Consider the following 22,631-nt stretch of genomic DNA (forward strand, 5'->3'; position numbering starts at 1 on the left):
GCTGTCCTTCAGGGCCCTGCGACCCCCAGGGTTTCTTCCTCGGCTCCTCTCCGGTGCCTGCCCTGTCCATCCTCCTCTTCCTTCATCTCTGTCCACCAATGTCTGTGCTCGACGTGTGGGAGTGGGTCCCTCGTGCGTTTCAGGTCTCCGTGGGGGATGGGGGCACCCAGCCTTGCTGTGCCGCAAACCTCCGGCCAACAGCCCTCTCTGTTCCAGCTGTGGGCGGGCCCCCTGCGATCTGTAGTCTTCACGTCTTTGAGCACTTTCTCCTTCTCTTCATTCTGTTTAAATAAAAATTGCCATTTACCTGAATGAGCAGCGTCATGGTCCTCTGGTTACGTGGTAGAACGTGGAATTGGCGGTGAAACCACAGAGGATGGAAAATAGCACCTTGTGGGGGACTGCGAGCTCGCTCTGGCTGCTCTTGGCAACCGTGTCCTCGGCTGCTCTTAACATTCAGTTACCAGTAAATAGTTTTTAAACTGAAAGGAGTTTCTCTTCTGAAAAGCAGTTTTGCTCTCCAAGGTGGCCGGGCTCCTCGATTTGCGTGGCTTAGACACGTGGCGCAGAGGCGGGTTCTGGGCTGAGGCCCCGGCCCTGTCGTCCCGGGCATGTGGTTGCCGGGCGTGGGTGGAGCCGTGGGCACTTGGGGACCAGGCGTGGGCAGAGCCATGGGTACTTGGGGACCAGGTGTGGCCGTCGTGGGCGGTTGGCAGCTTTTCCACACACGCCATTTAATCCTCACTCATTTCCTTCCCTGAAAGTGCGGAGTTGAATCCCGGTCACTGTAAGCACAGAACCTTTCCTCAGATTATCTTGCAGATGTGGCAGTTGTGCCTTCGTCTCCCTTCACTGTGCTCACTCACCGTGCTCAGCTCACTCTGCCGTCAGGTGCTCCGTCGTGACTTCTGTCTTTGCCGTAGGGTGACGCTCAGAACGGATGTTCCCTGACAGCCTTCTGGGCACATGACCGTGCGCTGAGTGGGGGGAAGGGAAACGGTGGCCCAGAAGACACACTCAGTGACGTTTTCTGTCTCTGTTTGCAGAGTACGTTTGGTAGAACGGGGATCTCCACACAGCTTGCCCCTGATGGAGTCGGGAAAAGTAAGTATGAAAGGAAGAAAAACGCATTTCTGTGTGAATGTGAGTAGGAGTGTATGGGCTTTGAAATTTTAAGAAATGTATTTTATAGAATGATTTTTCTAAAAGCTTTCTTGAAGGCACTATGTCAGGACTAGGTTTGGCTATGAGTACAGAAACTCAAAGTACGTGTTTTAAACAAGTTAGATCTCTTTTTCCTCCTGTGAAATTGGGGAAATTGGCATCTCCAGTTCCACAAGACGGGCCTGGTGCCTCATGTCTTGTCTGCGTAGCCGGGTTCCGGCCATCGTTTCCACGTTCCAGGAGAAACAGGAGGAGGAGAAGGAAACAAAACATGCAGACCAGAAGGAGGGTTCCCGGGCCGTCTTCCTGACACTTGAATACCGTGAACAGAATTCAGTCCCGTGGTCACACCTGGCTTGGGGGACCCTTGGGAGCTGTCACACTGACTCTGACCGTCTGAGCCTGGCCAGGATCCGAGCGTGTCACTGGGGAAGGAGGAAAGACTGGTTATCAGGGGACAACTCGCAGTTTCTCGCCACATTGGTTATGTTTGTTTCTTGCTGCTGCTATTGTTTTGATAGAAGCAAAGGACAAGAAACATGTTTAAGCCTAATAAAGACCTTTTTTTTTTTTTTCCCTTTTTGGCCCTAATCATTGGACCTTTTCTCCAAGTGACATAACTCTAAACGCATCTTTTGTTGCTTCTGAGCCTTTTATAATCTTCTCTGTGTGACTGTGAGTTAGAACCCTTCATAAAGTGGGTTTGACAGTAGGAATGAGCTCAGCACCCCTCTTGGCACCGTCACCCACAGTGACCAGAGTTGTGAAATCTCACTTCAAACTTAAGGTACAGCTGAGACAGTTCCAGAAGGTTTTGTTTTTACCATCAGGTGTTTTGCCTTAAGCTAGCAGAGCTGAGACAGGGCTACATTCAGGGTTTGCAGAATGAACTCTTGATTCTTTATACATATGGTATCAGTGGAGTTTGAAATATTTTTAAGCTAAATTCCCATCAAGAAAGGAATGTTTACTATTGACGTCCATTACGATAGAAGATGTTTGCATGGGACAAAAAGTTCCCCAGTAGCTCGAGTTGAAAATGCAATTAGGAGATCAGGACACACATTCTAATTAGCGCCCGGCAGACTGAACTAGCAGCTGACCCAGAGTCTATGCCTGCTGGTACCACCAAGGCAGCTTCTACCAAACCATTTTGGGTTATCTTTGTGTCCACACTCATCCCTGAAAACTTCGCAACTCCCTAGGTTCCGTGATTACAGCGAGCATCACCTTTCGTTCCTGCCCACGCACCATCGTGTGAGGCATAGTATTAAATTCATGTAAAATTTTAATGTAAATAAATTCATTTAATACAAATACATTCATTGGAATAACTGAAAATTCCCATGTTGCAGGTGTCCGGCTGTGTTAAATGTTACCGTGTTTTTTTTTTTTTTTTTTTTTTGAGACAGAGTGTCACTTTGTTGCCCGGGCTAGAGTGAGTGCCGTGGCATCAGCCTAGCTCACAGCAACCTCAGACTCCTGGGCTTAAGCGATCCTACTGCCTCAGCCTCCCTAGTAGCTGGGACTACAGGCATGAGCCACCATGCCTGGCTAATTTTTTTGTATATATATTTTTAGTTGGCCAGATAATTTCTTTCTATTTTTTTAGTAGAGACGGGGTCTCACTCTTGCTCAGGCTGGTCTCGAACTCCTGACCTCGAGCGATCCACCCGCCTCGGCCTCCCAGAGCTAGGATTACAGGCGTGAGCCACCGCGCCCGGCCTGTTACCGTGTTTTTGTTCAAAATTTTTCTAAATGATTTTTCAGCAGATTTCTTTTTTTTCCAGCTTTATTGAGGTATGATTAGCAATCAAAATGGTTAATTTTAAGATCACTGCAACACGGGATATAACATTGTAGTGACAATTACCACAAAAATGTCATTGTTAGACTATAATTTTACAATGGTATATAATTTTGTGATATATAATTTTGGTTTAATGCCATACTCCTGTCTAAACGATCTTTAGAAAGGAAATAGGCATGTGTCATAAAGGAGGTTGGGGTTGGTGTGTCTGTCATGTCTACCTGCCCGTGTCTACCTGTCTTTCTTTCCACTGACGAGAGATTTCTCCTCTCCCAAACAGATACTTCCAGGGGTCCGGATCATAATTGCCAACCCAGAAACGAAAGGCCCGTTGGGAGACTCACACCTGGGAGAGGTGAGTTCCAGGTACCCTCCAAGACCAGTTTATTCCTCTGTGGAACACCTTCTGCTCTCTCTGGCACCGGTACACACTGTCCACGTGTACCATGCAGCACACGCTGTTTACATTGGGTAAGTCACGCCCGGCTGGGCAATAATGTGAGATTAGCTTTATTGCTTAAATGCTTCCATGAAAGTTCAGAAATACAAAATGGGATTTTCTTAAGGAAGTATGAGAGAGTCTCTTCAGAGAATTCAGGAAAGATAAAAACTACGTGTAGACTGACTTCCTTGTTTCCTGGCTGTCACATCTGCTCCCCACATCCTGCCTTTGTCACTGAGGGGCCCTTGGTCGGCCTAGAACGACGGCAGCATCGGTAGATAGTGGTGCAGAGTCTAGAAAAGAGGCAATCTAATGAATCGTCTCAAAGAACTGGAAAAGGATGAGCAAACCAACCCTAAACCCAGCAGAAGAAAAGAAAGAATAAAGATGAGAACAGAACTAAGTGAAATTGATATCAGAAAAACTATACAGAAGATTAGTAAAACAAAAAGTTGGTTCTTTGAAAAAATAAAATTGACACGCCTCTTGCTAAATTAACAAGAAGCAGAAAAGAAAGGACGCTAATAAGCTCCATCAGGAATGAAAAAGAAATTACAACTGATGCCATGGAAATACAAAATATCATCTGTGAATATTATCAAAACCTTTATGCACATAAACTTGAAAATGTAGAGGAAATGGACAAATTCTTAGAAATTCACAAATTCTTAGAAATGCACAGCCTCCCTAGGCTCAATCAGGAAGAAATAGAATTCCTGAACAGACCAATATCAAGTACTGAAATGAAAGCAGCAATAAAAAATCTTCCCTAGGCCAGGCGCGGTGGCTCACGCCTGTAATCCAAGCACTCTGGGAGGCCGAGGCGGGTGGATCGTTTGCGCTCAGGAGTTCAAGACCAGCCTGAGCAAGAGCGAGATCCCGTCTCTACTAAAAATAGAAAGAAATTATACGGACAGCTAAAAATATATATAGAAAAAATTAGCTGGGCATGATGGCTCATGCCTGTAGTCCCAGCTACTCGGGAGGCTGAGGCAGGAGGATCGCTTGAGCCCAGGAGTTTGAGGTTGCTGTGAGCAAGACTGACGCCACGGCACTCACTCTAGCCAGGGCAACAGGGTGAGACTTTGTCTCAAAAAAAAACAAAAAAAACAAAAAAAAAAACTTCCTAAAAAGAAAAGTCCCAGACCAGATGGTTTCACACCCGAATTTTACCGGACCTACAAAGAAGAACTGGAGCCTATCCTGCAGAAATTATTCCACAACATTGAGAAGGACGGAATCCTCCCCAACACATTTTATGAGGCCAACATCACTCTTGATACCAAAACCAGGAAAGCCCGCAACAGAAAAAGAAAACTACAGCCAAATATCCCTTATGAATATAGATGCAAAAATTCTCAACAAAATCCTAGCAAACCAAATTCCGGTGCTTATCAAAAAAATAGTCTGCCACGACCAAGTGGGCTTCATCCCAGAGATGCAAGGATGGTTCAGCATATGCAAATCTATAAATGTAATTTACCACATAAATATAGAAGCAAAAATAAAGACCATATGGTGCTCTCAATAGACGCAGAAAAAGCATTTGACAAAATTCAGCACCCTTTTATGATAAGAATGTTTAACAAAATAGGCATAGACAAGACTTACCTAAAAATGATAGAAGCCATAGATGACAGACCCACAGCCAACATCATACTGAATGGGGAAACACTGAGAGCATTCCCACTTAGAACTGGAACCAGACAAGGTTGCCCACTTTCCCCGCTGCTGTTCAACACAGTGCTGGGAGTCCTGGCCAGAGCAATCACATAAGAAAAATAAATCAAGGGCATCCAAATGGGGGCAGAAGAGGTCAAACTACCGTTCTTTGCTGATATGATCTTATGTCTGCCATGAGACTACTGGAATTGATAAATTCAGCAAAGTCTCAGATTACAAAATCAATGAACAGAAATCAGCATTCCTGTACACCAACAATAGTTAAAGTGAGAACCAAATCAAAGACTCAATACCCTTCACAATAGCAACAAAGAAAATAAAATACCTAGGAATTTATTGAAGAAGGTTAAAGAACTCTACAGGAAGAACTAGGAAACAGTGAGGAAGGAAATAGCAGAGGACGTAAACAGGTGGAAAACCACGTCATGCTTGTGGGTCGGCAGAATCAACATTGTTAAAATGACCGTACTACCCAAAGTGATCCACAAATGCAATGCATTCCTCGTTTCCCACTTTTTGAGGTTATAAGCTTTTCCCCTTTAGAGTTTGCTTTGTGGTGTTTTCTTGCAGTATGTTTCCAAATGTATGCTAACCCAGGGGAAAGGGAAAAAGAAATCTTAGAGCTTTTTAACACTTTTCTTGATTGCTCTTTAAAACCAATCAAAACATTTTGAAGAGTGCAAGAAAAGTAGTACAACTTTGTTCATTTGATGTGTTTATTCTTAAAAGCAATTTTTTAAATCTTCAATTAATCTTTCATAAAATTCCTGATCAATGGATGGTTTTGTGGGTGGCTTTGCCATGGACTTGGCGTAGTGCCTTCATTGCAGTAACCTCTGTGTGTCTCTCCCGAAACCTCAGTGACATGAACTTCATCTTGTTTTTTCAGTCCAAGAAAACTGTAATACCATTGAATATGGTACTTTGAATCGTAAAAGCGGTTTTAGCCTCACTTCCTGGAGACGGTCTAAGGTTAACTCACCCCCGTGACTTCTCCCTCCGTTCACAGATCTGGGTTCACAGCGCCCACAACGCCAGTGGCTATTTTACCATTTACGGAGACGAGTCCCTGCAGTCGGATCACTTCAGCTCCAGGTTAAGTTTCGGAGACACTCAGACCATCTGGGCGCGAACGGGCTATTTGGGGTTCCTGCGGAGAACGGAGCTCACCGATGCGAATGGAGGTGAGAGCCCAGGCTGCTCTGCCCCCCGGCAGAGGTTAGGTTCCCCCAGAGAAAATGTGTCTGAGGATTGGGGTGGCCAAACCAGGGGACCTGTGTGCTGGCTGCAAACCGCCCAGAAACAGCTCAGTGGGAAAGAGAGGAAAGCACAATGCAAATGTGTCCTGTGAGCTGGGCTGTGCACCACGCACCCTGCGCTCTCCCAAGAACCAAGGGCAGATTTAAATGAGGGAGGAGCCCAGAAGGCCCAGGCGTCTGTGTTTCCCCCAGCAAAGCATGCTCCCTCCAGGTCCAACTGAGGCAGAAGCCAGCCAGTGGCTGCTGCTTCCGGGACGAGGTCTCTGTCCGGGAAGGGAGAGGCCATGAGGCTCTGGGGCCCTGGAGATGGGCTGTCCCTGCAGGCTGCCACTGTGGTCACCATGCCCAGCGTGGGGTGGCAGGGGAGGTGGCTGCTGCTGGTGTCTGCCGGTCACGGGGGTGAGACAAAGAAGCATGCTTGTGTGTTGTGTTCTTTGCTGGTTCCAGAATCCTTCTTTTCCTCCCTCGTTCCACTAAAAACAGAGGCAGAACTTTGCCAGGATGGTAGCCAAGCTCTTGGTGAGCTCCTGCCTGACCAGAGTCCCAGGGAGATGAGTTTCTAGATGTCGGTAGGGGTTCCTAACATAACCATCTAACACACTCACGCTAGCCTGGCCCAACAGGGGCTAAATGTAGAAAAAATGCAAAAATATTCTGGCATAACATTTGTATTGTGGGAAATCTAGACGAATTTGAGTATCTCGGGTCCCTGTGAGGAGCTGAGTTTAGAGATGTACAATTTGCAGCAGTTTACTCCCCCTACGGAAGGCCAGGAATGTTCCGTCCTGGTGAGTCCTAGGGAGCTGGGGTGCAGGCTGCCACCCCATGGCCACTGAGCGGTAGAGTCCCCAACCTGGGAGGAGAGAGGAAGCTGCCGTCATGAGCAGAAGCCAACAAGTGAACGTCTCCATCTTTTCTGACTCAAATTTTAGAAGATTTATTTTGTGGTATTTTATTGGTCAATCATGTCTTTCACATTTTCCCTGATGGACTTATTGCCCTGTAAAAATCAAGGACCTATTTTCTAATCATTAAGGAGAGACAGGGCTGCCTGCATGTTTTCATTATTATCCCAAGGTTTGCATGAAGGATAAAAACAAATTTCGTGGCTACACGAGCTAAGGAAATCTTCCTTCGTAAGTGTTGCCGGAAACTGCTTTCTTTTCCTGCTTATATGTGGCCATTAGTAGGTGCCCAGCAGAGACTGTGACGGGGTCGGGGGGACTGGGTTTAACTCGGGCCATGCTGCATCCTACGTGGCCCGAGCGGGTGAGGCCCCGGCGGACTGTGCCTGTGAGCATCGGCCCGCAGGACGCAGACGGCCGGGCACTGACTCAGCCCCGAGTGGCCGCGAGGAAGGTGTGACCGTGTGTTGGGCGGTGTCCAGAAGCTGATCCAATCACAGGTCTCCGCCCACAGTGGTGGCATGGCGGGACTGTGGTGGCTCCGTGGCCAGCCCCGTGGCACCAGCCCCCTGGCAGAGGGGGACTGCCCTTCCCCAGATCAGTGTCCCCTGGGGTAGCTCTCGGTCACTGATGCAAGTGTGGGTTGTGCACACGGCCATGAGGCGCTCACACGCTTTCGTCCCTGCACAGAGCGCCACGATGCCCTCTACGTGGTGGGGGCGCTGGATGAAGCCATGGAGCTGCGCGGCATGAGGTACCACCCCATCGACATCGAGACCTCGGTCATCAGGGCCCACAAAAGTGTCACTGAGTGGTGAGTCAGGGCGTGGAGTCGGGGCGTGGGGGGCTCCGAGGGGACAGAGCGGGGGACGGCAGGGGTGACGCGCGCCTTCCTTCTAGGGGCTCGGCCATAAAGGAGCCCTCGCACAGAGTCGGGGTGTCACATGTCACCTCGAAACAATAGATTTTTATTACTGTGACGATATTACATTGGATAGCAGTTTCCAGGAAGCCAAGCTGTGTGATTTACAACAGCACTGCGTAGGAAGGAAACCAAGTGCACACACACGTAGGCACAGAAAACACCTTCCCGGCTGTGGGCTTGGGAACTGTGACGAGGACACCCCTGGGCAAGGCTGGGTTTCGGCTGAGCTTCCCCAGATACGTGTCAAAGGGAGAATGGCTTGAATTAAAGCAAAGCCGTCCGTGACAAGCCCCCTGGGGCAGGTGTCCTGGGGGCAGGGGCGCAGAGCCGAGTCGGGGCCCCGGTGAGGACTTGGGTGTCCCCTCCCCGGAGGCTGGGACTTTGTCTTTCTCTCTGGCTCACCGAATCCGTTGCGAAGTGCTGAGTGGGTGAGAAAGGGCAGCTTTTCAGGGTAGTTTGCGGGTGTCCCTGACCTGCGGGGGTGGCCTGGGGGCCGGGGGCCGGGGGTTGAGTCGGCCGGGCCTGAGGACTTGCTCAGGGTCTTTATGTTGCTGCTTTGTTTTTTTTTTTTTTTTTTTTTTGAGACAAAGTCTCACTCTGTCATCCAGGCTAGAGTGCACTGGTGTCATCACAGCTCACTGCAGCCTCCAACTCCTGGGCTTAAGCATCCTCCTGCCTCAGCCTCCCACGTAGCTGGGACTACAGGTGGCAGCCACCATGCCTGGCCCATTTTTCATTCTTAGAAGCAACATAGGCCTCATGCGGTGGCTCACGCCTGTAGTCCTAGCACGCTGGGAGGCTGAGGCAGGAGGATCGCTTGAGCCCAGGAGTTGGAGGCTGCAGTGAGCTGTGATGACGCCACTGTGCTCTACCCGGGTGACAGAGCAAGACTCTGTCTCCAAAAAAAAAAAGAACGAGAAGTGACTCGCCAGCGGGCTTGGACTTGCTCCCTGGACAGCACACGAGGTGCTCACTGAGCGGCACCTGGTGACACTAGTCTCAGTCCAGGCCCCGGGGGAGGCACATTCCAGGGTCTCTCAGGAGCAGTTTCTCTTGGTGGGCACGGCGCTTCTGCGGCCACGTGCGCCCCCTGGCGGCCGTGGGTCTGCGCGGGCAGGCGGGTGTTTGTTGCCATTGGCCGATCCCAGTGTCGTGCGCTTGGGAGAACAGATGAAGTGGAGTTTGCTTCCCTGCAAGTTGTCCTGGTTCAGACAAAATTTCTCAGATTGTCACAGTGTCCTCTGTGCTTGACTGTGGAGACAGGACAGAAGCCCAGGACAGTCAGCCTGGACGCGGGGCACGGGCCCGGCCTCCTTTTCCATCTGAGTAGCTACAGACACCAGTTACAGCCTCCCAGTTTTGTATTTTTAAGAAAATAATTTGATTGGCTTTTATCACATCCCTCGAGCGTTTTCTGTCTGGCTTCCAGCGTACGGTGGCCCTGAGGGGCATCTCTGTGTCCCCGTGGGCCTCTGGTCCACATGCCAGTCTTCACCCTGCGTCGCCGGGGCTGCCTGTGTGTGGCCTCGGGCCGGGTCTGCCCCTCACCTGGCCGGGGCTCCCTCACCTTGTGCATGAGGGTGCTGGAAACCAGGGGAGTAAGTGGTTCCGTCCAGACAGACTCCGACGCGGCAGCAGCCGTCGCTCGCAAACTGCTTTGTGCTGTCACTCACTCCTTCGCCCCTGCAGCCCCGGGGCTCTGCTGGGACACGCCACAGCGTCCCCACCCCATGTCCTGGAACGCAACGGTTCCACGCTGCGAGTCTCACCAGCCGAATCTCGGGGTCAGCGTGGCAGGCACTGCCCTAGGAGGGCTCCGACACAGCTGCCACAGACCTGGCACCCGGGTGACAGCAGAGCAAGTCCCTAGGCTGCTGCGCTGCCTGCCAGAGCCGGGCTGATTTCTGACACCGTCGGTGTGCCGTGGATTCCAGACGCCACAGTAAAATCACACCAAAGTGCCCAAGAGGCTCACGGAACCTGGCCTCACAGACTCACAGAATGGCTCCCGTGGGCCACGCAGAGCAGCATTTTCACGTCACAGGAGCCACGTGTGGGAATTAAGTGCCACGTCGTCTTGGAAACATCTGTCAGCAGGACCGTGTCCTTAGTTACGCAGCCGCCACAGGGCAGAGTCCAGGAGAGAACCGCCGAGCTCGCTCTCGGTTTCCCCTTCGTGCCAACACGTGCGGGCCGCGCTGAGCACGGCAGTGGGTTTCCCAGAACACGCCCCCTCCAGCTGCAGGTGAGCGTGTTTGCCACGCGTGAGAGCAGACACCCACAGCCCGGAGCCCAGGGTCCTCTGCCCGCAGCAGCCACGCAGACCGTGAGTGCCGAGGTCTGAGTGTCGGGGCCCTTCAGCCAGTGTTCCCCCCCAACCTTTTTGGCACCGGGGACAGGTTCATGGAAGACAGTTTTTCCACAGACTGCGGAGGGGGGTGGTTTCGGGATGATTCAAGGGCATCACATTTATGGTGCAGTCAGACCTCTCTGCCGATGCAGCCACTCCCCAGCGCTGGCGTCACCGCCTCAGCTCCACCAGGTCACCAGGTGTTAGGTTCTCACAAAGAGTCACAATCTAGATCCCTCCAATGCGCGTTTCCAGTGGGGTTCCGGCTCCCGTGAGAATCTAATGTCACCGCTGATCTGACGGGAGGGGAGCTCAGGCGGTGCCGAGAGCCATGGGAGGGCTGTCAACACAGGTCCCCGGGCCGCCGCTCACCTGGGCCACGTCCAACAGGCCCGGTTCCAACAGGCCACCAGCCAGCACCAGTCCCTGGAGTTGGGGACCACGGCCGTAAACGACCAGTTCTAAAAGCCACCTCTCCAGAGTTCACGTGGTTATGATGTCAAGTACTGGGCTTTTGCTTCTGGCAGTCGGGCAGGCTGAACACTCTGGAGCCCTTCCTGCTGAAAAGCAGCCAGATGAGAGACAAAACGCTTCTGGACAAATCTTCCTGCTGTGTTGGTCGTCCCCAAGCTCAGCGCTTCAGACGGAACCCGGTGTCGTGTCCCCAGGTCGCCGCGGGCGGGCTGGCCGGGTGTGCGCCCAGCGGCTCTTCTCCACGGGGACCCAAGGCCTGGCCTGCCGTGTCCTGTCCTCGCAACAGCAGAGGCCCCTGAGCACAAGCCCAGCGCCCGGCGTCGCCCCCACCGGCACGGTGACCGAGCTGCAGGCCGGGTGCGGGCCCGGGACGGGGAGACCTGGGCGCGGAGGGCAGACGGGGCTGCCCCGCACCCCGCCCCCGCACCCCGCCCCCGCGCGCGCCTGGCCCCAGAGCGGGGAGCGGGACGCCGAGGCCCAGGGCGCGTCGCAGGCAGGTGCCGGCGCTCCGCGTCCTCGGTGCGGGGCCGGCTGCTCCGCGCAGCTGGAGCAGAGATTCAGGACCGGAGCGCAGACTCCTCCAAGGAGCGGAAACCCGAACACGCAGGAAGAAGAGGAGGAGGAGGAGGAGGAGGACGCCCCGCGCGGAGGCCGGAAGAGCGCCAGCCGCGGTGCTTTGCCGGGACCGTTGCGCGCGTGGCTGTCGGGAGCCTCAGGCAGGTGTGGCGTCCGCCGAGCGGAGGTGTCCGGCAAAGAAACCCGCCCCGTGTGACAGCCCGCGGCGCCTAACGTGTCTCTCTCTGTCTTTCAGCGCCGTGTTCACCTGGACGAACCTGCTGGTCGTGGTGGTGGAGCTCGACGGGTCCGAGCAGGAGGCCCTGGACCTGGTGCCCCTGGTGACCAACGTGGTCCTGGAGGAGCACTACCTGATCGTGGGCGTGGTGGTCGTCGTGGACATCGGCGTCATCCCCATCAACTCGCGCGGCGAGAAGCAGCGCATGCACCTGCGCGACGGCTTCCTGGCCGACCAGCTGGACCCCATCTACGTGGCCTACAACATGTAGCCGGCCGGGCGTGTGCGGACGCGCGTCCCCGGTGCCCGCGAGACCTGCAGGCGGGCGACCGTCGCCGCGGCGGAGCCCCGCGCGGGCCAGGGGCGGGGAGGACCCCTCACGGCAGCCACCGTCGCCATGGAGACGAAATGTGAATTTACCGCTGAATTTTGCTCAGAAGGACTTCGGATTACTGCCTTCAGTTGGTTGGGAAAGCCCATTTCAAAAACTTTCGTTTCCTTTTCTTTTTTTTTTTTTAATTATTGGATAATAAGTGCTTTCTTCGTAAATGTGGTATTTTGTTAAGCCGAAATAGCAATTAAAAAAAAAATCCTGCCCTCCAGATGGGTTCTTTTAAACGATTTATGTAGTGTGACAAAGAATTGTTTTCTGTTTTAATGTGTCATGAAATCCTAATGACATGGATCTGTTACTAATTTAAGCCATTGCTAGAGCTCATCCTTTTAGGAAAGTTTATTGAGGTACGAGAAAACCTTCCAAAATAGCACCTTGCAATTAGATGTTAGCAGCTTTCTTTGTCAGAAATGTGCTGAAGAAACAAAGGCTGACATATGGCCTTTGGAAGTTAGCATAGAGTGAGAAGAAATTATAAATAAGGTGTATTTCGGCAATTATCTTGCAAATACCTTTGTACTAAACTAAAAAGATAAAATAAGTTAACTTCCTCAATATGTAATTATGTACAAAACGTTTAATTTATTTTGATCTCTTTAGAAGTATAAAAGAGAAAAACATTCAAGAATATTAAAGTCTTGTAATGTTTGCTAATATAAAAAAGTGTTGTATTATCTTGCGTGGATAGTATCACAACAAATATATATATGAGATATAAATTCACTAATGAAAAAGGAGACTTTAAAGTTTAAAACGCAGAGCTTGTCACGTGCATGGTGTGCCCTCCCCGATCTCTCTCACTCTGCTGTCGCCAGCAGTCGCCGGCAACTTCCGGAAGCTCCTCCAGGACCAGACAGCCGGTGCCGCTGCGTCCGAGCTGAATGTGCACTATTTCCGCCCTGCGTGGGGACGGCGGTGACTGCTCGTGCCAGCACGTGCCGGCCACACTCGCAGGGCTTAGGTGGGCAGATGGCTCTGTTTCCTTAGCTGCAAGCATTCGTTGCACAGTGTTTTCATCATTTTCGTTAGTGTCACCTTGTTTGGTCCTGGGTGTGGAGAGGAGGACGTTCTGTGGTTGTTTGCACGGTTGTGTGGGTCCCCTCGGATGGCCGGTGTGCAGGGGGCAGTGTCCAGAACTCACAGAGGTGACTGTCCCCTCATCTTAAGACCCAGCCGACTCTGCGTGAGCCCCTGGTCTCTGGGGTTCCCTCGTGGGGAGCACGACCCCCAGGGAACCATCACAGCCCCGGCTGGAGCGAGGGGTCCTCCCAGCTGCGTCACTTGCCCCTGAGGGAGGAGTACGGCTCCGGGCTCTGTCTCTGTGGCGGTCACGCCTTTCGGGGCTGCTCTCTGCACTTCTGGATGAATTGGCCTGTCCGCAGCCAACCAAGGGGGGGAGGTACCTGCAGTCCAAGAGGTTTATTTCATAGTTTCCCCGACAGGACCCTGCGGCAGCTCCCGGCACTAGTACGTGTGGCTGAGATGTTGCCGGGCACAGTCTGGATTTTTTCTTCGTTGCATTTCGGGCAGCGTCTTTGTCTGGCTTTGCTGAGTGCAGCCAGCAGGAAGCCCTTTGCTAAAAGAGTTTTGTTTGACTTCTGAGATCCAAGGCTGATTGTTTAAAAAAAAAAAAAAAAAAAAAGTGGCACATTTTCTTACATTTGTCTGCATACATGGTGCACCTTCCGTCTCCACAGATCGTTCGATTCTTAAGATAGTTTGGCTTCATTGCTGTGTATTTCTCTCCATGCGTCAGATACACATTCCCGGTCTTCTGCTTCCTACGGGGGAAACCACCACACAGAGAAAGACGTTTTCTTACACAGACCACCTGGTTTCAGGGGGAGGTAGGCGTAAGGTTTCAGGCAAGATAATGATTATTGGACGTGATTGCAGTGTGCAGGGAAAGTTTGGCGGTCCAGCTTAAGTCAGGACGCAAACAACGTAGATGTCACTTCAGACACGGTTTAAACCTTCACCAGATCCACTTTCCATTCAGGGGGTGACGCTGCAGGGCGGCTGTGAAAGCAGCAATAGTCTCTTCTGCATCCTGTCATCGCCGACGTTAGAGTTTAGGTTCAAAAAATTTGGTGGGCTGGGATCGAAGTTCAGATGTGCAAGAAAAAGGAGAGAGGAGACACTTAACGTACCACCAGTTTCAGCAATAAAGAAGGATCGTTCTGTATTAGAAATTGTACTGTAGATAAATCATTCACGAGAATGTAAAAAATGTTTGTCTTGTGACCTTGTGCTTTTGAAGTCAGACAAAACCGTGTAATCAACTTGCACAAAAAGAGGGTACACAACGAACACATAGACACAGACCTAACCAAACAGGAGCAGATTCCTCATGGTGCTTGTTTATTATATATATTTAATCCTGCTTGACACTTTACCCAAGGGAAACGGTCCCTTTTATCAGTTGAATGTTAGCAGCGTTATTTCAGAGTGTGGTGACTGGTTAGAGAAATTCATGTACTCGACCAATCACGGTTTCAAACAAAATTTTTATGTGCAAAGGACAGCAACCTTCTTGTATGTTAAACCACCAGTATGCTTTGTACATCTGTGATAACGCCTGTTTTATATTCAAATGAACAAATAAAAGCTTTTATTTTTGTTGCTCTGAAAATAGCAGTTTCTTAATTGGTCCCCTGGAAAAAATGTCTGGGACGGCTTCAATCCCAGGAAGGAAGTGACTCCGACAGGGAAACCCTATGTGACTCTGTTTACATGATTTGTCGCATAACTTAGTACAGGTGATCGTACTTTGAACAATGTTTAAATTTTGATGTGGGCATTTATTGCTAAAAATAATTCCTATGGCAACAAATGTTTTGTGAAATGTTTTTTTAATTCTTTTAAATATATCCAAATATATTTGTTCACATTTTGCTGCAAGTGTTCAGATTATTGGTGACTTCGGGATGAACAGCGTGAGTCCTGTGGGCGAATCCTTTCTGACAGCTCAATGACAAGGAGCCTTTGTATCAGGAAGTGGGACTGGTTGACTGTTCCAACCCAAATCGCCTTTGTTCCTTGGACAACGCAAGGCTGTACGTTTTGTCAGAGATGTGAGACTTCTTATGGCTTTGTCTTTTGGAAAGCAGCAGTGGGTCCACTGACCTTCAGCCTAATGGTTATGAAAAAATAAATCCTACACGTGAAAACCAGTAGAATGCAATCTGCACACAGCACAGGGTTAATCTGAGCACCTTCGTGCCCTCCCCCAACTCATGGTCAAGACCATCCCTTGCTGACAGGGGTCGGTGCTGTGGGGTCTGAGAGTGGATGGCGGGTGTGAGACCCACCTGGCCGTGTGGAAGCGAACAGAATGTTGCAAGAATATTGCAGGATGTAAAAATGAGTCAGATACAAGATAACCAAGGGGCTCGTTCCTGCGGAGCCCTCCCTTAGACTGTGTGCATGTGTCCGAGTGCCTGTGTGTGGGTGTAGAATTTTCTACGTGCTGTTCTGTTCTGTGTCCTCCACCCCCCCCCCGACAAGCACAAGGCTGAGTTCTTGGGACCAACGCCCCCACTCTGCTCGGCTAATCAAGTGTCACTGTGTCTTGTGAAAGGTAGAAAGTATGTCAGAAAGTTTGGTCACACAGCATGGCTGGGCAGAAAACATAGTTCCCTTCGCTCTCCACCATGTGCGAAGGAAGCCTATGAAACACCGCGTCTGGGGTCCAGGTGGGGGCCCAGGGAGACATCCTTAATTCAGGAGGAATAGAGCAACCACGGTGAAGTTGTGTATACTGAAAGTGGGGGAAGGGAAGGAAGAACATGAAGGTGCAGGAGCCAGGTCCACCCGGACACCCGTGACGGGCTGTCCAGTTGCTCATCTGCTGCAGGTTGGAGTGGAACTGAGTGGAAGGGACATCATGAGCCAGAGAGCCAGCCCTCCCTGTGCAGGTGACCACCAGGACTGTGTCTCTTGGACGTCACGGGACAGGTAACCACCCGGACTGTGTCTCTTGGACCTCACGGGACAGGTAACCACCTGGACTGTGTCTCCCAGACCTCACAGGACAGGTAACCACCCGGACTGTGTCTCCCGGACCTCACGGGACAGGTAACCACCCAGACTGTGTCTCCCGGGCCTCAGGTGACAGGTAACCACCCGGACTGTGTCTCCCGGACCTCACAGGACAGGTAACCACCCGGACTATGTCTCCCGGACCTCACGGAACAGGTAACCACCCAGACTGTGTCTCCCGGGCTTCAGGGGACAGGTGACCACCTGGACTGTGTCTCCTGGGCCTCACGGGACAGGTAACAACCCGTACTGTGTCTCCCGGATCTCACGGGACAGGTAACCACCCGGACTGTGTCTCCCAGACCTCACGGGACAGGTAACCACCCGGACTGTGTCTCCCGGACCTCACAGGACAGGTGACCACCTGGACCGTGTCTCCTGGGTCTCAGGGGACAGGTAAACACCTGGACTGTGTCTCCCGGACCTGACGGGACAGGTAACCACCCAGACTGTGTCTCCTGGGCCTCACGGGACAGGTAACAACCCGCACTGTGTCTCCTGGACCTCACGGGACAGGTAACCACCCAGACTGTGTCTCCTGGGCCTCACGGGACAGGTAACAACCCGGACTGTGTCTCCTGGACCTCAGGGACAGGTAACCACCCAGACTGTGTCTCCTGGACCTCACGGGACAGGTAACCACCCGGACTGTGTCTCCTGGGCTTCATGGGACGGGTGACCACCCGGACTGTGTCTCCCGGGCCTCAGGGGACAGGTAACAACCCAGACTGTGTCTCCGGGACCTCACGGGACAGGTGACCACCCGGACTGTGTCTCCTGGGCCTCACAGGACAGGTAACCACCCGGACTGTGTCTCCTGGGCTTCACGGGACAGGTAACCAACCCGACTGTGTCTCCTGGGCCTCACGGGACAGGTAACCACCCGGACTGTGTCTCCTGGACCTCAGGGGACAGGTAACCACCCACACTGTGTCTCCCGGGCCTCAGGGGACAGGTAACCACCCGGACTGTGTCTCCCGGACCTCAGGGGACAGGTAACCACCCGGACTGTGTCTCCCGGACCTCACGGGACAGGTAACCACCCGGACTGTGTCTCCCGGGCCTCAGGGGACAGGTAACCACCCGGACTGTGTCTCTTGGACCTCAGGGGACAGGTAACCACGCAGACTGTGTCTTCCGGACCTCACGGGACAGGTAACCACCCGGACTGTATCTCCCGGGCCTCACGGGACAGGTAACCACCCGGACTGTGTCTCCCGGGCCTCACGGGACAGGTAACCACCCAGACTGTGTCTCCTGGGCCTCACGGGACAGGTAACAACCCGCACTGTGTCTCCTGGACCTCAGGGACAGGTAACCACCCAGACTGTGTCTCCTGGACCTCACGGGACAGGTAACCACCCGGACTGTGTCTCCTGGGCTTCATGGGACGGGTGACCACCCGGACTGTGTCTCCCGGGCCTCAGGGGACAGGTAACAACCCAGACTGTGTCTCCGGGACCTCACGGGACAGGTGACCACCCGGACTGTGTCTCCTGGGCCTCACAGGACAGGTAACCACCCGGACTGTGTCTCCTGGGCTTCACGGGACAGGTAACCAACCCGACTGTGTCTCCTGGGCCTCACGGGACAGGTAACCACCCGGACTGTGTCTCCTGGACCTCAGGGGACAGGTAACCACCCACACTGTGTCTCCCGGGCCTCAGGGGACAGGTAACAACCCGGACTGTGTCTGCCAGACCTCAGGGGACAGGTAACAACCCGGACTGTGTCTCCCGGACCTCAGGGGACAGGTAACCACCCGGACTGTGTCTCCCGGGCCTCAAGGGACAGGTAACCACCCGGACTGTGTCTCCTGGGCCTCAAGGGACAGGTAACCACCCGGACTGTGTCTCCGGGCCTCAGGGGACAGGTAACCACCCAGACTGTGTCTCCCAGACCTCACGGGACAGGTAACTACCGGGACTGTGTCTCCTTGACCTCAGGGGACAGGTAACCACCCAGACTGTGTCTCCCGGACCTCACGGGACGGGTAACTACCCGGACTGTGTCTCCTGGACCTCAGGGGACAGGTAACCACCCACACTGTGTCTCCCGGACCTCACGGGACAGGTAACCACCCGGACTGTGTCTCCTGGACCTCAGGGGACAGGTAAAAACCCGGACTGTGTCTCCTGGGCTTCATGGGATGGGTGACCACCCACACTGTGTCTCCCGGGCCTCAGGGGACGGGTAACCATCCACACTGTGTCTCCCAGGCCTCAGGGGACAGGTAACCACCCGGACTGTGTCTCCCGGACCTCAGGGGACAGGTAACCACCCAGACTGTGTCTCCCGGGCCTCAGGGGACAGTTAACCACCCGGACTGTGTCTCCTTCACCTCAGGGGACAGGTAACCACCCAGACTGTGTCTCCTGGACCTCACGGGACAGGTAACCACCCGGATTGTGTCTCCTGGACCTCACAGGACAGGTAACCACCCGGACTGTATCTCCCGTGCCTCAGGTGACAGGTAACCACCCGGACTGAGTCTCCCGGGCCTCAGGGGACAGGTAACCACCCACACTGTGTCTCCAGGCCTCAGGGGACAGGAAACAACCCGGACTGTGTCTCCCGGGCCTCAGGGGACAGGTGACCACCCGGACTGTGTCTCCCGGGCCTCAGGGGACAGGTGACCACCCGGACTGTGTCTCCCGGGCCTCACGGGACAGGTCACCACCCGGACTGTGTCTCCCAGGCCTCAGGGGACAGGTAACCACCCGGACTGTGTCTCCTAGGCCTCACGGGACAGGTAACCACCCGGACTGTGTTTCCTGGACCTCACGGGACAGGTGACCACCCGGACCGTGTCTCTTGGTATCTCGACTCTACGCTGAACTTTGGGAGACACCATCTGTTGGGGACCTTCCCATCCCAGCACTGCTGAGGTGCCCTGGACTCCACCGTGGGATGAAAATCGGAGCCATTTAGAAACGCCCTTTAGCAGGAAATGATGCCGTGATGCTTGTTCGCAGGTCTGTTCTTCAACAGGGGTCTGTCGAGCAGCCCTGAGCATTGACTGTGCAGGGCGCATTTTCCCGGGAGGGGTTAGGGGCTCTGAGCCGAGCGTCTCTCTGGTGCTCTCAGGAGTCGGAGGGCTCGGGCTCAAGCACAGACTGACATGAGCTGCAGGTGGAGGTGACCAGGCTCAGCATCCCCCTGGGAAACTCGGGCGCTGCAGAGAAGCCCCTACCCCCATACCATGGGCCTCTGGGGACCTCAGAACTTAGACATGTGCTTCCCCAATTGTTCAGGGACCTTGGGTGAAAGTGACTTTTTCCTCAATTTCCTTCTACACGTTACTCCAAAAGAAACCTTGTGCCCATTAGGGGTCAATCCCATTCTGCCCACTTGCCTTCCCCCACCCTCCCCAGGAAACCACCTTTCATTTTCCCTAGATTCACCTATTTTGGAAATTTCATACCAATGGAATCATGCAACACATGGTCTTCTGTGACCAGCTTCTTTCACTTAGAATGTGTGCAGTGTTCATCCATGCCCTGCACTATGGTGAGTTGTGTAGTTACTGCATTATGTTACAATGTAATAATAATAGAAATAACGTGCACAATACCTGTAATGTGCTTGATCATCCCAAAACTATACCCCTGTCCCTCTGATATGTGGGAAAATTGTCTTCCTGAAACTGGTCCCTGTGTGCCAAAAAGGTTGGGGACCACTCGTCTAGGGGACTGGACTAAATCAACAATTAAAACCAGTTTTTTTTTAAATACATTTATTAACCAATGTTAACACATTAAATGAATCTATATATTGCTAGTCAGAGCAGCTTACAAAATGCCAGAATGCATCATAGAACTGGACAGCCACGATGAGTAATTACAATGTGCATAGTGGCGAAGCTCAACACCTTGATATAGCTTTATGATTTGCAGGAAATTTTTAATAATGATTCCTAAAACAATCAATTGTAATTTTACCTAAAACTTTTACAAAACCAGGCCACAATCTCTTTTTTTAAATTTTGTTTTTTTTTTTTTTTTTTAAACACACAGTTTTCACGCTGTAGTAACTTGGAAATGTGCAACTGTGTCAACAGACAAAAGAGCCAAAGTAACACGAATCTCACTGTCATGCAGCTACCAGTTAAATATTACATACTCTGGAATGATTTCACACCAAAAATATGTCCACAGTAACTTGCTCTCATAGGGGTGGATCGAAGTTTCAAAACTTGAAAATCAAGGAAAGGAGGTTAAGCGTGTGGTTCTGACGTCTCCCTCAGCGCCCAGCACCGTGGCAACACTGACTCGCCCCACGGCAACAGGGCGGGACCAGTGATGCCAAGTTACTGCGTAATTAGAGACATCGGAGGAAATGGGGCTCCCGGGTACTTTTTACAAAATATTGTGCACCATTTGGCAGTAGGTTGTCAATTAACTTGTGTCACCACCATCTGCAACGGCATCGAGATTGGATGGATGATATTTCACAGAAGACTGAGTTACATGTTTATCTTCAGAGCGACCCTGACCAACCTGGAGGAAAAAACTTTCAGAAAGGCTTTTCTCCGGATTCTTTCACTTCCATTGTGAGTAATTGCTTTAATAAATATCAAAGGTCTAAATAAATATTTACAAATTATTTCTCTAACCTCAAAAAATAAGTAAATGATAAATGGGAATTCGACTTGCTCTAAGAGCAGTCTTTGAAAAAAACAAAACAAAACAAATTGTGAGATTACTTTTAAAGAAAAGTAAGTTTTCCTGGCTGTCTTTTATATATCTATGTATAAAAAAATCATCATTCAACTATCGATCCATTCCTATTGGTAATGCTTCTTAATCCGGACATTCCGCAAAATACAGACTTTTTACAAATCACGGCATCTTTAATACAAGAAAATTAACATGCATTATTCTTCATTCTGTGTACAGTGATGGAGTCGTTAGGAGGCAATGATCCATTACTACAAACATAACGGCTTCTGTGAAAGGCAAGTGCTTTCTTTTCCTTTAGGATTAACTTACAGTTCACGAGGTGACACCAGATAATAGGCAGTTTAGATGGTATTTGGGGAGGGGAGGGGAGGGAAACAGTAAAGAAATTTGTATGCCTCATCTGTAATTTCACATATGGATAAAGGTAGTTTTTGGCTTCTTATTTTTGTTGTTTATTTTGTTACAAGCACTCATATGTCAGGACAAAGATGAAATGTGCAAACTTTAAAATTTAAATATTCATTTTCTCTAAGATCCAGCTCAGTAAAAGGTTACCCCAGTTCCCTGCAATTTTAAACTACAAGATCAAAGCTAATAATTTGTTATAAAAGTTATATATTGAAAAGAAATAATGAAAAACACAATTGGGAAATATTTAAGAAAAAATATGCAGGACTAGCCCTGCTGTGTCAACCCTGTTCCCTAAATTCAATCATATACCCACTGGCATGACCAACAGATAATGCCTTTGAACAGTAAATTAAGCTGAACAAAACCAGCTCAACAAGGTTAAGAAATAAACGTCACATCAAGGTAGTATGTTTTACTTCTGAAACAGTTCTGTAGTTCTTACATTCAGATCTATCCTAAATGTTTCTTTGTTAAACTCACTTGTATTCACCTGTTGTTTTTTTTTTTTAAAGGTCTGTTGTTGAAAGGTTAAAATCTCTGTAAAACCTAAAAATGTTTTAAAATTTGCTGAAAATGCAACAAATTCTCAATTAAAATTTCTTTAAAATAATACCCTCCACTGGTGTTACTTTTACCCCCTGAAAAACTCCGGAGGAGCATTAACAAAAGATTTTAAACTACTGTGCAAAATTTCTTCACGAAAAGTGTTTAAAGGCTGGTGCAAAATGGGAAGCAAATTTTAAACAATTTTGGCTTCTTGGAAACAAAAACCGCTGTGTCTGGAAAGCGCGGTCACGGGGAGGCGCCGCGGGACCCGCCTCATCTCTTCCGGCGGCAGGTGCGCTTGTGCTCTGCGTGCCAGTGCTCCTGCTGGCACTTGATGGAGCAGTAGGACGTGTTCCAGCAGCAGTGGTACATGGCCTCCTCCTCGCAGTTGTAGCACTGCGGACGAGAAGCCGGGAGCGACTTAGCACGGGGACTGACCCTGCAAGAGCTGGTCGCAGCTGCGGACTTGTGAGGCTGAGCTCGCAAAGGCCTTTCTGGCTCAGCCTCCAGCTGGTACCAGCGACCCTAGACTCCGACACATTCCCGCCCCGTCGGCGGCTGGGGCCGTGCACCCGCCTGGCAGCAAACGCAAGCTTGCCCGACACCACGTCTGTTTTTGTCGTCAGCACAGGGTCATGCCCGTCAACACGTAAACGTCAATTGTTTTTTTTTTTCCGTAGAAAGCTCTTGACCTCACCTCCCTTTCCAGCTACCACCCCAATTTCTCTGTACCCCTCCCAAACTTCTTGAAA

General features: G+C 51.2%; 2 protein-coding genes across 9 annotated transcripts in view; one reads left to right on the forward strand and one right to left on the reverse strand.

Annotated features, from left to right (window-relative positions):
- The window catches only part of DIP2C (disco interacting protein 2 homolog C), a 169,788-nt gene extending 154,957 nt beyond the window's left edge, over positions 1-14,831 (forward strand). Inside the window, exons 33-37 of the mRNA XM_045530775.1 lie at positions 1,047-1,104; positions 3,255-3,329; positions 6,109-6,283; positions 7,954-8,077; positions 11,824-14,831. Coding sequence (XP_045386731.1) covers positions 1,047-1,104; positions 3,255-3,329; positions 6,109-6,283; positions 7,954-8,077; positions 11,824-12,076 — 685 coding nt within the window. The 3' untranslated portion in view covers positions 12,077-14,831. The remainder of the gene's footprint in view (positions 1-1,046; positions 1,105-3,254; positions 3,330-6,108; positions 6,284-7,953; positions 8,078-11,823) is intronic.
- A 5,373-nt stretch (positions 14,832-20,204) lies between these two features.
- ZMYND11 (zinc finger MYND-type containing 11) overlaps positions 20,205-22,631 on the reverse strand; it is a 96,289-nt gene continuing 93,862 nt past the window's right edge. For all 8 annotated transcript variants that reach the window (XM_045530780.1, XM_045530779.1, XM_045530783.1 and 5 more), the window contains one exon: positions 20,205-22,275. In XM_045530780.1, the coding sequence (XP_045386736.1) occupies positions 22,153-22,275 (123 nt within the window). In that variant the 3' untranslated portion in view covers positions 20,205-22,152. The remainder of the gene's footprint in view (positions 22,276-22,631) is intronic.

The sequence above is a fragment of the Lemur catta genome, chromosome 18 (genome assembly GCF_020740605.2).
Source record: "Lemur catta isolate mLemCat1 chromosome 18, mLemCat1.pri, whole genome shotgun sequence".
In the NCBI taxonomy this organism is placed as follows: Eukaryota; Metazoa; Chordata; class Mammalia; order Primates; family Lemuridae; genus Lemur; species Lemur catta.